Source organism: Thamnophis elegans, chromosome 7 (genome assembly GCF_009769535.1).
Source record: "Thamnophis elegans isolate rThaEle1 chromosome 7, rThaEle1.pri, whole genome shotgun sequence".
In the NCBI taxonomy this organism is placed as follows: domain Eukaryota; kingdom Metazoa; phylum Chordata; class Lepidosauria; order Squamata; family Colubridae; genus Thamnophis; species Thamnophis elegans.
The window spans coordinates 58,417,668-58,433,388 of record NC_045547.1 but is presented as its reverse complement, the minus strand read 5'-3'; the positions used below and the strand labels follow the sequence as shown (position 1 = coordinate 58,433,388).

The 15,721-nt window shown below is 40.3% G+C and overlaps 1 protein-coding gene across 1 annotated transcript in view; it reads right to left on the bottom strand.

The window, feature by feature from the left end:
• The window catches only part of ST7 (suppression of tumorigenicity 7), a 125,246-nt gene extending 110,134 nt beyond the window's left edge, over positions 1-15,112 (bottom strand). The window contains 2 exon segments of the mRNA XM_032221243.1: positions 14,616-14,703; positions 14,705-15,112. Of these exon segments, the coding sequence (XP_032077134.1) occupies positions 14,616-14,703; positions 14,705-14,767 (151 nt within the window). The 5' untranslated portion in view covers positions 14,768-15,112.
• Positions 15,113-15,721: the final 609 nt, after the last annotated feature.

Genomic DNA, 15,721 nt, shown 5'->3' with positions numbered 1-15,721 from the left:
TCCTTTTCAACAATACATACTTCATTGCATTTATGTTGTTGGATATGCAGTGAAGTTAATGCTTTATTTAAATATATTGTTCTATTTTAGGAACAATTATATGTATTAGAGATGTAAAATAATCAAATATTTGATTTTTAGTGAATGACTCAACGTGGTGAACATACATAATATTCCTTTTTTTCCACAACAAGTCCTGTGGGGTGGTTTGAGATGAGTGTGTGGCTGGTCCAGTCCATTGTCAATTTCCTGACAATTTCTAGATCTTAATATTTTATGAGACAGTAAGAAAAGTTTGAGTTCATTTAAGATAAAAGAGAGTTGGCAATGAAATGATAATCCCCACATCCATATTTCCAGATAGGTAGAAGCTCTTGGCTGATCTTAACTGATATTTGAAAGCTAGGGAGAATAAGATTTGAATTAGTATTTGAGTTCATCAGGTCATCAAGGCCTCAAGCTAGAGTGTGAAGTGGAAAAAAACAGATACTAATCTGATATCAAGTGGACTCTATTCCTATAGGAGTAATGCAATTCCGTGCATTCCTAGCCTTGCATAGATTCATGTGGACCAATATAAACATAATTCTGGAGAAACTGGGGTGATTCTATTTACTTCTTCCCACCAGATAATAATAATCTGTCCCACGAGATCTAAGAGAGTAGGCATGCTCTGTGTCAGTCCTATGAAGCAGTGTCATCTGGCAGGACACAGTCAACGTTTCTCTGTTATGATGTCTTCTATATGCTATCTGGAATATTAGAAACAACGCTTTGCTTATTGCACACTTAATGCAACTTGTTGTTAGTCAAGTATTTCATAATCCCTTTCCCAAACACAAGCTGTTCAGTTCAGTGTCAACCTATATATTCTGAAGATTATGACAGATGGTTTATAAAAAGATTTGACAACGTATTAAGATGAAGCAAGAATCAGCCCGCTTAGCAATAGTGCAGATCTGAGACTTCATTACAAGCATATTGATGATCAAAAGAAAAGAAGTCTGATTCCTTGTTGTTTGTTCTTTTCCTACTCAAATTTATAATCTTTTTTTAAAGGTATTACGTAACATGTCCACAGTTCTACCTACAATGAAATCTAAGGGAGTCAATAATTTTAACTTTTATTGTGTTTAAAGTCTGACCTCTAGTGTCAAGTCTAGTATAAAAATTTAGCCATTGTGAAAAATAAACCTGTTCAGAGTTCTTGAAATTTGTACATTTTCTTATTTACAATAGAAATATTCAAATTGAATCTCCTAAAACATAATTTTAACATTAAGGGGAGTTATACGTAGAATATGAAATCAAAACAATGGAAGTCCCAAGTATGTTTATGACAATCAAATTCTCATAACTTTCTAATAAATTCCACCACAATTTATCAGTATGTTTAATGTTTTACAGAATGGAATGGAATAGGAATTATTCTTTGTTGGCCAAATGTGATTGGACAGATAAGGAATTTGTCTCTGGTGCATAAGCTCTCAGTGTACATAGAAACAAGAAAATGATAAGTCATAGGTTATAAATGATAAGATACCAATAGGAGAAGGTAGTAGGAAAGATGGGAAGGTGGGAAAGATGAGATGAGAAAAGAGCAAATTCATAGTAACAAAGATTTATCATACTTTCTAATTAATTCAAATGGTCAAAATAAGATTCTGAACTTTCAAAATGATAAAAAGCAATTGCAACAATGCACAGTCATCAAAATTTTCTTTGTTAAATTGAAGTTTGTGTTTGTTTAATAAATTTTTGGCCCACTTATAACATAGCTTTTAAATTATAATTCAAGTGATTAATTCATTATTACATTCATAATTGTAAAACGTTAAAAGAGATTCTTCAACTTAGATTTCAAACAAACATTTTTAAATTAATTTAATTCGGTTTTCAAAGAAAGATATAAAAGATAATTATATTTATTTCCATGAACAAGCAAATTTTACACCTGGAACAATATACTTAGATCATAGCCTGGATTCCACCATACTATCAGAAACATGAATATATGAATCTCTACACCATATTTTTTTTCAAAACCTAAAGATGTGTGGACTTCAACTTCCAAAATACATCTTACAGTTGCCAAGTTTTTTTTTTTTTTTGGGGGGGGGGGGGGGGGAACCTGCTTTTACACAATGTGCTATATTTTCTGGAATGCCTTTCAAGAACATCTACTATTAACAATATCTTCCTGTGTTGTCTGAATAACAACCAGTTTTAGAAGAAATTATTGATGTTTAAATAGATATGCACAATCATCACTGGAGTTTATCTTTCCAGTTAAAAAAGGTACTAATATTCCTTTCAAATGCAATTGATGCTCAGGCTATAAATCCCCATTATATTTAAAAGATAAGCATGAGACATATATCAATGCATAGCATGTTTACTGCAGGAGCAGTAGAAAATATTAGGAGACTGCTTTTATCATTTCTGCTGCTGCACATTCTAGATCCAGTTATTGTTATGTTTATTTTTAAGGGCTTTGCCATGCTGAAAACATAAAAAAATTCACACAAATGAAATCTAAACATTAAAGAGTGTTTGTGTAGTTGTTGAATGTTGTGATGCAATGAGACGGCACCTGAAGAAGGGAGGGAATTCCAGTAAAAGCACTGCAGTTTCCCTAGGAGGAGGTAGCACATTCCAGAAAGAAGGGCAAATTAAGACTTTGTGCAATCCAAGCTGGATGGGGGAGGGAAGGAGAGGTTCAGAGTAGCCATACCCTAGAATCTCTCATGATGATTATATTAGAAGGATAAAACTTTAGTTTGAAAATATTCTGCCATTGGTATAAGCAAACAAAGAATTGGATTCAATTGGATTTCATTAAGTCTTCTTTGGCATTGGGTCTGACAATTTCACCTCTTTAATGTTGCACTGGTGAATTTTTAAATTGCTAGTTTCCTCCATGCAAATTGTTTTCCCTTATGAAATCTGTTTTATAAAAATTAAGCCTTTATGGAATCCAGTCACATGGGGTGAGAAAAGTATTTACTGCTCTTTTGATTTCATATGTCCATTTAGCAGTGCCTTACTTTTCGTTGGCCTTTTTAGAACTCTGAAACCGCCTCCAATAAGTAAGAATAATAGCAATAGCAATAGAACTTAGACTTACTGTATACCCCATAGTGCTTTATAGCAGTCTCTGGGTGGTTTAAAATGTCAATATATTTCCCCCAACAATCTGTGTCCTCATTTTAACAATCTTGGAAGGATGGAAGACTGAGTCAATCTTGAGCCCCATCAGGATTGAACTCCAGGCTGTGGCCAGAGTTTGCCTGTAATACTGCATTTTAATCACTGCACCATCAGAGCTTCCTTATAAATGTTAGACTGAAACAATAACAATAGCACTTTGACTTATATACCCTATAAGCACTCTAAGCAGTTTTACAGAGTGAGCATATTGCCCGCAACAATCTGGGCTCTTATTTTACCAACCTCGGATGGAAGCAGTGGTGAGTTTCAAATTTTTTTAGAACCTATTCTGTGGGTGAGGCCTATTTTGTGGGCGTGGCTTGGCAGTCATGTGATCGGGCGGGTATGGCCAACTTGACATCACTCATGCACACTCAGTCACATGACCACCACCCCCAAGCCATATGGCAAAAATTTTTGGGACTCCTATGAAAGTGGGGGTGCGAAGAGAGGGGAAAACTTCCCCAAAATAGACAACTGGAGGATTAAGGGCCGAAATTAGGGAGATCAGAGAAGGCAGGACGGAGAGAAATCCAGTAGAAAGCTATCACACTCTGGGGAAAGAACTTTGGGAGATCTGAGAAGGCAGGAAAGAGGGGAATAGAGTAGAAAGCTATCACCTGGTAGGGAAAGAATTTTGGGAGATCGGAGGAGGCAGGACTGAGGAGAATCCAGTAGAAAGCTATCACAGGCTGGGGAAAGAACTTTGGGAGATCGGAGGAGGCAAGACAGAGGGGAATCCAGGACAAAGCTATCACACTCTGGGGAAGGAACTTTGGGAGATCGGAAGAGGCAAGACAGAGGGGGATCCAGGACAAAGCTATCAGACGCTGGGAAAAGAACTTTGGGAGATCGGAGGAGGCAGGAAAGAGGGGAATCTAGGATAAAGCTATCACATGGTGGGGAAAGAACTTTGGGAGATCGGAGGGGGCAGGTGTTCCGGAAGTTACTTCCGGGTCCACCAGTCGAATCTCCTTTCACCAGATCGGTAAATTTCATCATCCGGTTCTCCCGAGCCCGTGCGAACCAGCAGAAAACCACCACTGGATGGGAGGCTGAGTCAACCTTGAGCCTGGTGAGATTCGAATTGCCAAACTGCTGGCAATCAATAAAAAAACAGAATTTGTAATACAATAATTCTGGTTCCTATTCTTCAAAAATGAAATTGTTAAGCTGAAGGATTTTCAAAATAATTAAGAGTCTAAAACATCTCCTGTCTCAAAGAACATGGTTACAATATTGGGTCTTTTTGCCATAGACCATCTTTTTAACAAAATATAAAGTTTTTAAATATTTATTTTTCAGCTTTCAAGGGCTGCATGCATGACTGGGGTCTGGGATAATTTTATAAAAACATCTGTATTAAACATCTGTTATAGAGCATATATTATCTAATGAAGAGTATATCCAATACCATTAAATAAACCACTGTTTTGCCTCTACATGTTGATGATGTTATTTTAGAAGACTTTAAGAGTAGCAAAACTCAGGATGTGCCCTATGTAATCTATGGGTCACCCAGTATTATTATAAAAGAAAACTATTTTGAGGGATACAGTTGTGGATAAAAGCACCGAAAAAATGGGAATAATTTTCTCTCTCTCTCTTTTTAGCATGTTGTGCTTTCATCCTCAATTTATCTGAAATGTTCATTGGTCACATTAATTTAATTATTTGAAGAATTCACGTTTATTTCTCTGAAGAATTAAAGCTGAGTGGAAAATTTCTGCTTCTCTGAAAATGTTTTCCACTACTAAAACACGTCTGAGGAAGGAGATGGAAAGAATCATTCAAAATGTCTGAATTAGAAATGAGAAGTTTAGTTATAGATGTTTCTCTTTCCTGCTACTGGATAAGTTTCATAAAAGAAATACACACACACACACAGACACACCCACACATAACCGTGTTTCCCCGAAAATACGACAGGGTCTTATTTTCTTTTTACTTACAAAATATGGCCTTGGGCTTATTATAGGGGAGGGCTTATTGTTTTGGGGTTGCCAGGCGGCTGCTCCCTTGTGAACTGGCTCCCAAAGAGCTGGGCACAGCCTCAGGGGTGAAGCAGCCATGAGGAGACCAAGTTCACGAGCAACCACCCGGCAAACCTCCTCTCCAGCCGGGCAGAGCGCCATTCATTGATCTAGGGGATATCCCTAAGGCACCAAGCTACATGGTGCTCTGCCCTCTCCCCAGCTCCCATGGCTTGGCACATTAGGGATACCCCCTAGGTCAGTGCATAGAGCTCTGCCAGGCTGGAGAAGGGGGTTGTGTGAGCACCTGTTCTGACCCCAGCAGGCATGCCTCCTAGTTTCAACATGTCTGGGCCCAGCTCTCCCTGCAGCAGCCGCTGCGCTCCGAGCATAACGTCTTCTCTGGTTCCAAACTACCAAACTCAGCTGCAGAGTCTTCCAACAACGGCCACTCTAGGAATACGCTCTATGGTTGTGGGCTGGCTGCTGGAAGACTCTCTGTCTAGAAGACTATCTTACAGAGTCTTCCAGCAGCCAGCCCATAACCATAGAGCGCACTCCTAGAGCGGCTGCTGCTGGAAGACTCTGCAGCCGAGTTTGGAACCGGAGAAGAAGTTATGCTCAGAGCATGACGGCGGCTACTGTAGGGAGAGCTGGGCAACTCCCCCCTCTGGCCAGGCATTATGCCACTCCCCAACCTAGTGGTACCCCGAATGCAGCAAGCAATGTGAGCGCCTTTCTCCCCCCCCCCCCCCCGGTTCCTGCAGCTTGGCTCAGGATACCGCTATGTCGGTGAGCGGTGCTCTGCCTGGCCGGAGGAGGGGGGTTGTCCAAGGGGTTTATTTTCAGGAGTAGGCTTATATTTTTGCCCAAGCGAAAAATGTGGCAAGGCTTTAGTTTCAGGACAGGTTGTATTTTTGGGGAAACACGGTACATACATACATACATACATACATACATACATACATACATACATGTTTTCATAGATTTTCACGGGTGTAGGCATGCTGGTCTTGTTGTATTCAGGTCTTTTCCCATGTAAAATTAAGATTGCCTAGGCAACATTTCAGCGAGGTCTCACTCGCCATCTTCAGGCTGGGTTTGGGGCTTAAAGCGTGGTTGGAGCTGCCATCTTTCTATAAATCTTGGTGAGGGTGTGTGGAGTGCTGGCTTTGTTTCAGTAAGTGGAATGATTGGTTGTATGGTTGTATCATGATTGGTAGATTGTTGCTGATTGGTGCTGGCTGTGTGTCCATTGTTGTTTCATGTTGTAACGGCCTGGGTGGTGGGTGGGGTTTGTTTGTTGACTAGGGCTTGTTTCCAGATGTCTGGTAGGTGGGAAGTATCATCATGTTTATTCATGTTGTGGGGGTGTCAGCACTTCTTCATTGAGTAATTAGGAAAGAAAACCACGAGACTCCATTGATAGAAATCAAGTGTACTTTTACTAATTATAAATGATCAGAAGTGTAGCAAAGCGAAGACTGATTATTTAGGCGCGAAAGCGAGTGGTCTATAAAATAACCCATTCCCCACCCTAGTCTTCCCTTCCCTCTTGGCAGGGGCCGGGGCGGTTGCAGGAAGTTTAATGTGGCAATCCATGGCGCGATGGCCCCCTTTCCCACAACGGAAGCACGTGAAAAGCTTGGCCTTGCTGGTGGAGCTTCCCTTCCCTTCACCCCTGATGCGGAATGGGGCCCTTTGAGCTGGGGGGGGGGTGATCTCTCTGCTTTCTCCTCTTTCATACATTGAAGTCTAATCAAGTCGAGCTCAACGTCTGCTGCATTTTCATACCAAGCTGTAACTCGCTTGGGAAGGTGTCTGTTAATGCATTGTTGGTAAATGTCCTCATTTAATCCCAATGCAAACTGATCGAGCAGCGCCTCTTCAGACCAGCCTCTCATATAAGGAGAAAGCTGTTGAAACTCCTGAATATATTCAGCCTCCGGTCTATCTCCCTGTTTGAGGGCCATAAATTTCACCTTCCCCCGTTTCTCAATCAGCAGATCATCAAATCTCCTCTTTAGTGCAGTCATAAAGACATCAAAATTCCTCAGGAGGGAGGAGTTACATTGGTGTAAGCTGACCATCCAATCGGCTGCTTTTCCTTCCAAAGAAAGTAAAACCATTCGCACCTTCATCTCATCTGTTTCTAAATCGGGCCCATAAATTTCCATATAATTCCAAATCTGTATAACAAAGGACCCAGGTCCCTGGGATTTCCGTTATATTTTACTGGCAAGGGAGGGACTTTTGCCATTCTGTGTCTTCTGGGGGAGCCCCCTACTCTGGCAGCAGCTCTGGCTGGGGGGGGGAGGCTGTTTCTGGGTTTGTTTGCTCCCATCCCCCCTCGGCCTCTTCACTCTCCCTAAATTTATGCATAGAGTACCTTTGTTCAAATTCTTCCGTTTGCTCTCTTTCTCGGGACCTTCCGCTCGGTCATGGCTTCTTCCCAGTTGGCTGGTTTTTTTCTTTTGTTTTCTCCTGGTAACTCCAGCATCCAAACTCTCACAATCTTCCTTTTGCCTCACACCCGAAGTCCATCGAGGCTGAACTGCAGTTTCTTCTATCCTCAGCCCAGCTAGCTTTTCAGGTAAAGATGGTTCTGCAGTTTCTCTTCCAGTCTCCTCATCATCGCTCGCTTGCAATGACATTTTTTTTCTCCGTTCCTTCTTTTGAGTACACCCCGCACGGTAGGTTGAGACCTCCTGGTGGGGTGTGAGTGAGTCTTCGCTTACTGTCAGCACTTCTTCATTGAGTAATTAGGAAAGAAAACCACGAGACTCCATTGATAGAAATCAAGTGTACTTTTACTAATTATAAATGATCAGAAGCGTAGCAAAGCGAAGACTGATTATTTAGGCGCGAAAGCGAGTGATATATAAAATAACCCATTCCCCACCCCTTGGCATCCCAGTTGCAGTCCAATCATAATTCTCCCAAGTGTCAGGTGTGAGATAACTTCGAAAGGCATCACCAAGATGGAATGTCGGTGCCGTTGGCCTTGGCAGGAACCTCCTCCACATGCGCAGTCCGACAGGCAGCAGAACTCCAGAAGCTTCCTCCAGCACAATTAGTAAACCCCTCCCAAATACCATGCCCTCCCTCCCCTCTTCAATGGCAGCCGAAGCAGCAGCAAAGCAGAGGCTGACAGGTAGGTGGGAAGTATCGTCATGTTTATTCATGTTGTGGGGGTGTTTCTCTATTTTGATAGCTTCCATAATTATTCTCTTGTTGAAGTGTTCAGTTTTGGAGATTAACCTGGTTCCTTCAAAATTAATTTCACATCCTGTAGCTTTAAGGTGCTGGAAAAGGGAGGAAGTTTTTTCTTTCTTTTTTTCTTACTGCATTTTTGTGTCGCATCACAGAACACAAAAACACAGTAAGAAAAAAAGAAAAAGTGTGTGTGTGTGTTTGTGTGTGTTAACTCCCATGTTATGATTTTTATTGGCATATCTGTAATAAAGAAAAAAGAGCTTTATATTATTCCCATATCAATCTGATACCTAAGGTAAGCAATAAGAACTGGTTCTTCCTCTTTCCAACTTCCATTTCGTCCTCTATCTTCAATCACTTGTAAGATTTTGATCATTGGTTGAAAATAATATTTACTAATACTATGTGCCACTGACAAAAAAGAAAAACATGCATCCCAATAACATACCCAAATCTACTCCATCTCATTGCACATGAGAAATATCACCTGAAACAGTTTATAGATACAGTACAAATTTTATTTTATGATTGTTAAGATGAAGCAATTGCAATCCGTAAGGTTGTTGCTGTTTCCTTATCTTATTTTTCCCCAGCTCAGGGAGTTTTATAAAACGATGTAACTCCATAGCAAGTTAAATGAAACTTTTTCATTAACAGAAATAACAAATTCAGATGTTTATAGAAGGAAAACCTTATTTTTTTCATTTCACAGAATTCCACAGGATACAAAACAGATAATGCTAAAGACCAAACAATGCTGTTTTAATCATTTTCGCATCTGAATCCGACCTTAACATTCTGTGAGAAAGACATTGATTTTGAAACTAATTCAAAAATATTACTTTTGGACTTTTATTTCTCAGATATCTCTGGGAAACTGGTACTTGACATTGGCCACAGATGGGACTACAGATAGGATTGTGGTCAATGAAAGAGACATTCTAGTCCTATTTGAAGCATGAAAGCCAACCTCACAGAGTTATGGAGAAAATAGGAGGAGGAAGAACTATTCGGTATGTTCACCACCTGGACCTATTTATGAAAATAATAAAAGTGGGATATAAATAAATACTAAATATATTTTAAAAATTAGTCAAACAGAAAAAACAATAATGAAGGAACACTTGGGGGAATCTGAAAGAACTGACTCGTCAGCAGTCTGGAGGATTTCATTTGTGAGAGAAGGAATATTCTGCTGATGAAATAATCCAAAATTTAAAATATAAAGGAAAAAAATAAAAAGGTATTGTGCAAAACTTCCATGACATAGAATGAAACAAAATAAGTAAAATTTAAGCCCTTATCCAAATATATGCACTTCAAAGATTAAAAAAGAAGAATATCAGATGATATTTCAATCTGATATTTCTCGAAGGGAATACTGCTTTTGGCAAATCTAAATAGCTTTATTTTTTTCCTGGCCTACTAGTTCTACTAAGAACTATATTTAAATACATTAAATTCATTAAATAAGTTGTTTATATCTCAACTAAGAAATAAATACATCTTTGTCTTCTTTTAGTAACTAACAACTTCTGATTGAAACTTTGAATTACAGTATATATCCATTCTTTAGACTTAAATGTAACAACCTTGTTTTTGTTGTTTAATAAAAGCATTGCATTATTCTTTTCTGTCAGATGACTATCCAGCTTGTTTTTCATAATCTCCAGCAAAGGAAAACTCACTATTTTGTGTGGCAGTTGTTTCCACTGGCTGGTAGCCTGTTACGGTCAGGAAGTTCTTTCTGACATTCAATCAAAAGCTGCTTCCTTGTCCACCTATTGGTTCCAGTCCTGTCCTCCAGGCCAATGGAAAATAAGTTGACTGCCTCTTTTGTATACCCAAATTAGAATTGTTCAGCAATATATCTGCAAGTGTTTGGGTCTGTGTGTGAGTTAGAAGCTTGTGGTGCTATGCTTCTGCCATAATTTCTCCCAAATTTGTATTTAAACATATATTTTCAAATTCTTGTCAATTTAAGGCAGCTCACAACAACCAAATAAATTATAATAAACCATAAAACAAAGATAAAAGATGGCAGATGTACAGAAAGTTAGTATGGTGTTACAACTAAAGCTCAATGTAATATTGTTTGCTGCTCAGAGTTGTTTGGATATAAGATGGGCAGCAAATAAAATTTATAAACAAACAAACAAACAAACAAACAAACAAAGATATACCATGCAAAGGGGATTAACCTGTTTTTATAATGTTGAAAAAGAAAAAAAGTAATAGGATTTTTAAGTTTAGTAACAAAATCTCTTCCTATTATCAGAATAGAATAGAATAACAGAGTTGGAAGGGACCTTGGAGGTCTTCTAATCCAACCCCCTGCTTAGGCCCTACACCACTTCAGACAAATGGTTATCCAACATCTTCTTAAAAACTTCCAGTCTTGGAGCGTTCATAACTTGTGGAGGCAAGTTGTTCCACTGATAAATTGTTCTAACTGTCAGGAAATTTCTCCTTAGTTCTAAGTTGCTTCTCTCATTGATTCATTTCCACCCATTGCTTCTTGTTCTATCCTCAGGTGCTTTGGAGAATAGCTTGACTCCCTCTTCTTTGGGGCAGCCCCTGGGATATTGGAATACTACTATCATGTCACCCTGAGTCCTTCTTTTCATTAAACTACAGGTGAAACTCGAAAAATTAGAATATTGTGCAAAAGTTCATTTATTTCAGTAATGCAACTTAAAAGGTGAAACTAATATATGAGACTCAATACATGCAAAGGAAGATAGTTCAAGCTGTGATTTGTCATAATTGTGATGATTATGGCTTACAGCTCATGAAAACCCCAAAGCCACAATTTCAGAAAATTAGGATATTACATGCAATCAATAAAACAAGGATTGTACATAGAACAATATCAGATCTCTGAAAAGTAGATGTATGCATATGTACTCAGTACTTGGTTTGGGCCCCTTTTGCAGCAATTACTGCCTCAATACAGTGTGGCATGGAAGCTATCAGCCTGTGGCATTGTTGAGGTGTTATGGAAGACCAGGATGCTTCAATAGCGGCCTTTAGCTCTTCTGCATTGTTCAGTCTCATGTCTCTCATCTTTTTCTTTGCAATGCCCCATAGATTCCCTATGGGGTTCAGGTCAAGCGAGTTTGCTGGCCAATCAAGCACAGTAACCCCGGTCATTGAACCAGATTTTGGTGCTTTTGACAGTGTGGGCAGGTACCAAGTCCTGCTGGAAAATGAAGTCAGCATCCCCATAAAACTCATCTGCGGAAGAAAGCATGAAGTGCCTCTCCATTCTTCCTCCATACTCCTTGGTTTCCAAATGAGATGCAAAAGTTGCTCTCATCAGAAAAGAGGACTTTGGACCACTGAGCAAGAGGACCAGATCTGTTTTTCTTTAGCCCAGGTAAGACGCTTCTGAGGTTGTTTGTTGTTCAGGAGTGGCTTGACAAGAGGAATACGACATTGAAGCCCATGTCCAGGATCCGTCTGTGTGTGGTGGCTCTTGACGCACTGACTCCAGCCTCAGTCCACTCCTTGTGAAAGTCCCCAAAACTTTTGAATGACCTTTTCCTGGTAATTCTCTCCAGGCTGTGGTCATTCCTGCTGCTTGTGCACCTTTTCTTCCACTTTTCCCTTCCACATAACTTTCTATTAAAGTAGTTTGATTACAGCACTTTGGGAACATCCAACTTCTTTTGCAATTACCTTTTGAGGCTTTCCCTCCTTATGGAGGGTGTCAATGATGGTTTTCTGCACAACTATCAGGTTAGCAGTCTTTCCCATGATTGATTCCTACTGAACCAGACTGAGAGACCATTTAAAGGCTCAGGAACCCTTTGCAGGTGTATGGCTTAATTAGCTGATTAGAGTGGGACACTTTGAACCTAGAATATTGCACCTTTTCACAATATTCTAATTTTCTGAGATTGTGGATTTGGGGTTTTCATGAGCTGTAAGCCATAATCATCACAATTATGACTAATCACAGTTTGAACTATCTTGCTTTGCATGTAATGAGTTTATCTCACATATTAATTTCACCTTTTAAGTTACATTACTGAAATAAATGAACTTTTGCAAGATATTCTATTTTTTTGAGTTTCACCTGTAGATATACCCAATTCCAGCAACTGTTCTTTATATGTTTTAATCTCCAGTCCACTAATTTGTTAGATAGGACCCAATGTTCAAGTTTGTCAAGATTCTTTTGTATCTTAAGCCTATCTTCTGGAGCGTTGGCTATTACTGCCAGCTTGGTCTGAAAATTGATGAGTTCCTCATCTGTCCTCTGATCTAATCTAGATGTTGAAGAGTACTGGGCCTAAAACAGAGCCTTGGGGTACCCACTGCATACTTCTCTCCATGTAGATGCAGTTCTATTATCAATGTTAAAAGAAAAGAAAAACATACCTAAAAACAAAATAGATAAAATACTTAGGTTTTTTCCTTTCCCCTTTTTTCCAACTGATTTTCAGAGTCTGTCGGTGTAAACCCTAGTCTAAATGCTTGTATTTTTTCTTGCTGCATTTTTTCTTCTGCTCAGACATGTCTGATTTTCTAAAACTGCCTGGATAATTCCCTTTGGGGTTTTTTTTCACAAGTTTTTTCAGAAGTGGTTTGCCATTGTTTTATTCTTAGCGTTGAGAGAAAATGACTGACCAAAGATCACCCAGTTGGTTTTGTGCCTAAGGCAGGACTAGAAGTCACAATCTCCCTGTTTCCCTTATCCACTACACCAAAAGGGTTCTCATTTACACACAATACCTTACTTCACATAACAAAGTGTGAAAAGCACACTAGTATTTACAATCATTTTTGCCTCTTGGAGCAAACATTCTTTCCTTCAACAGACCACATACTAGCTTCTACTTTTCTGCCAATATTTGTACTTTTAAACTTCCATATGCATTTCACTATTTTTAGTAAAATATATATATGTGAAAGTAGTCATCCTCAAAATATTCATCTTCCCGATCTAATTTTTAGGCATTTATGAATTATTTCATACAAAATATCTGGATATATTCAAACTGTATAACTCAATAATATTCAAAAGCAAGTCCTAATCTTTGTTACCACCTGTTGTATGTTGACATCAATGCCACTTCAAAGTTCTAAAAACAGTATGACAAACAACACATTAATCTCCATACCATTCCAATATTGGTGTATTAGTGATTATGTGTCTGACATACAGCATAACTTATTTATAACTACATTTTAAATGGATAAGGAAAAGTGTTAAGAGTTCTGGCCACAAGACCACTATCCTACTTGCTCAACATGCTGATGTTGTTGCTGCTGCTGGAGATCAAATAGAGCAAGGAGCAAGGCTATCCAGAGCTTGGAAAGATCAGCCTGTGACTTATGGCATGTCATAATTTTCTGCTGTTGTTGACCCAGCATTCTGTCCCTACCCAATTACTTGTTTTTGTAGATGTGCAGTGGAATCACAGTCTTTCCCTGTAGCCTGGAAAATGCTTTACTTGCCCTGTTTATTCACTACTTTCATGTAGCAGAAACATGCCAACTCTCACAGTAGTGATTATTATGATAGTTAAATGGAACTTCCATAGTTGCCTGTTCACCAAACCTAGGGGCAGGATTATGGTTCCTCCTATCCCCACTCAACATGTTGACCAAAACCTCTAAAGCTGCAGCCCTACACACTCATAGACGCAAGATCTGGAAAGATTTTTCTAGTTTGGTTGGTGTTTAAAGTGCATAATTGTTGTCACATGCCGGTGCAGGAACACCCCTCCAATACTTTTCCATAACAGTTTTAGTTTGGATCAGAACAGGCCAACCAGCCAACCAGCTTTCCCAAAACGTTCCCACTCTTTCTCTACACGAGGAAATTGGGGGAGGAGGTGGTGAGCATAAAACCTGGATAACCCGACTCAAAATGCCTCCTACGGAGTCTCATGGGGCTGAACGGAGTTACTTTTCTTTCTAATAGGTAAGAAACAAACAAACCAGGGCAAACACCCAGCCTGAGTCCTCTCCAATTTTACTACCTAAGAAGTACAACAGGAGCAGAAGAAAATCGTTACACTTCCCCGCCATCAAGAGCGACGGTGTTTTTAGCCTGCGGCGTGGAGCTGGGTGGGCTCTAAAGAAAGTTTCTAGTCTTTCCCTCCAGAGAACCCATCATCCGCCACCTTCCAGCCACCCGGAGCTGCACAGCCGGAAACCCTCGGCGTAATTTAGGCGAGGAGAGGAAAAAGGCGCGTTGGTTACCTGAAGTCAGGTTGTCACTGATCTTTAAAGGGACCCTCAAGATGTAGACGAGAAAAAGCATGGCCAAGAACCAGAGAGTCCACAAGTACGCTCCAGGACCAGAGGATGCAGGACTTGAGTTGCTCCAGAAAACCGCCCCCGGTTTCGGCCATGCTTGGGGAAGAAAGGGAGCCGGGGGCGGCTGGAGAGGGGCAGAGCGAAACCACCCGCGCTCTGCAGTTCGCGCTCTGCTACCTCAACCTCGCACTGTCTACTCCTGGGATGATTCATGTCTCCCAAAGTAACGTGTCCCGCTCGACCTCCTCCCTCTCTCGGGGTTTCCACGCAAACATCTATTTCAGACTCGGCTTGAGCGGGTAACAAAGCAGCTGTAACAGGAGCCTCTTCCCTCCCACCCTCCGTCCCTCGCCTCCCAACAAACTCTCTTCTACTTCTTGGTTTGCACCGGCATGCAAGGCTACCTCCGGAGGCCAAAGTCAACACAGTTCCTGTCTCTGCAGTGCCCTAAACTTACAAACCGAGGGCAAAAACAGGGAGGCGGCCAACGGGAAGGGAGTCATTCAGAAGAAATAGCCTCCACTTTGATTTCATTTAGCTGTGTCTTTTTCCTTTCCGTTTTCGAGGGCAGCCCGGTCTCTTCTCCTACCATCCCCATTAAATAAGGAAAGCCTTATTTTAAGTACCGTGGAATCTGGAATATCCTCCATGTTCTCCCGGGGGCTGGGGGAGGCTTGGGATGAAGCTAGGGTAACATACAAAAACAGGTCGTTAAAAGCACCTTTAGCTAAAGGACTTTAAAGTGGTGAGATAAGTCTGTCTACCAAATTCTTACAATCTAGAGCAGTGGTCTCCAACCTTGGCAACTTTAAGACCTTTAAGCAAAGCTGGCCGAGGAACTCTGGGAGTTGAAGTCCACAAAGCCTTAAAGGTTGCAAGGTTGGAGACCACTGATCTAGAGAACCATCCCAAAAATTGGGGGGTGAGATACATTGGCCCTTTCCGCATAAAGGATTATTAACCCAATGATTGTGAGCTGCCAAAAAGCTCATATGTGTATACCCAGTATTCATTGCAGCCTGTTGAAACCAGAAATCACATCTTTCCAT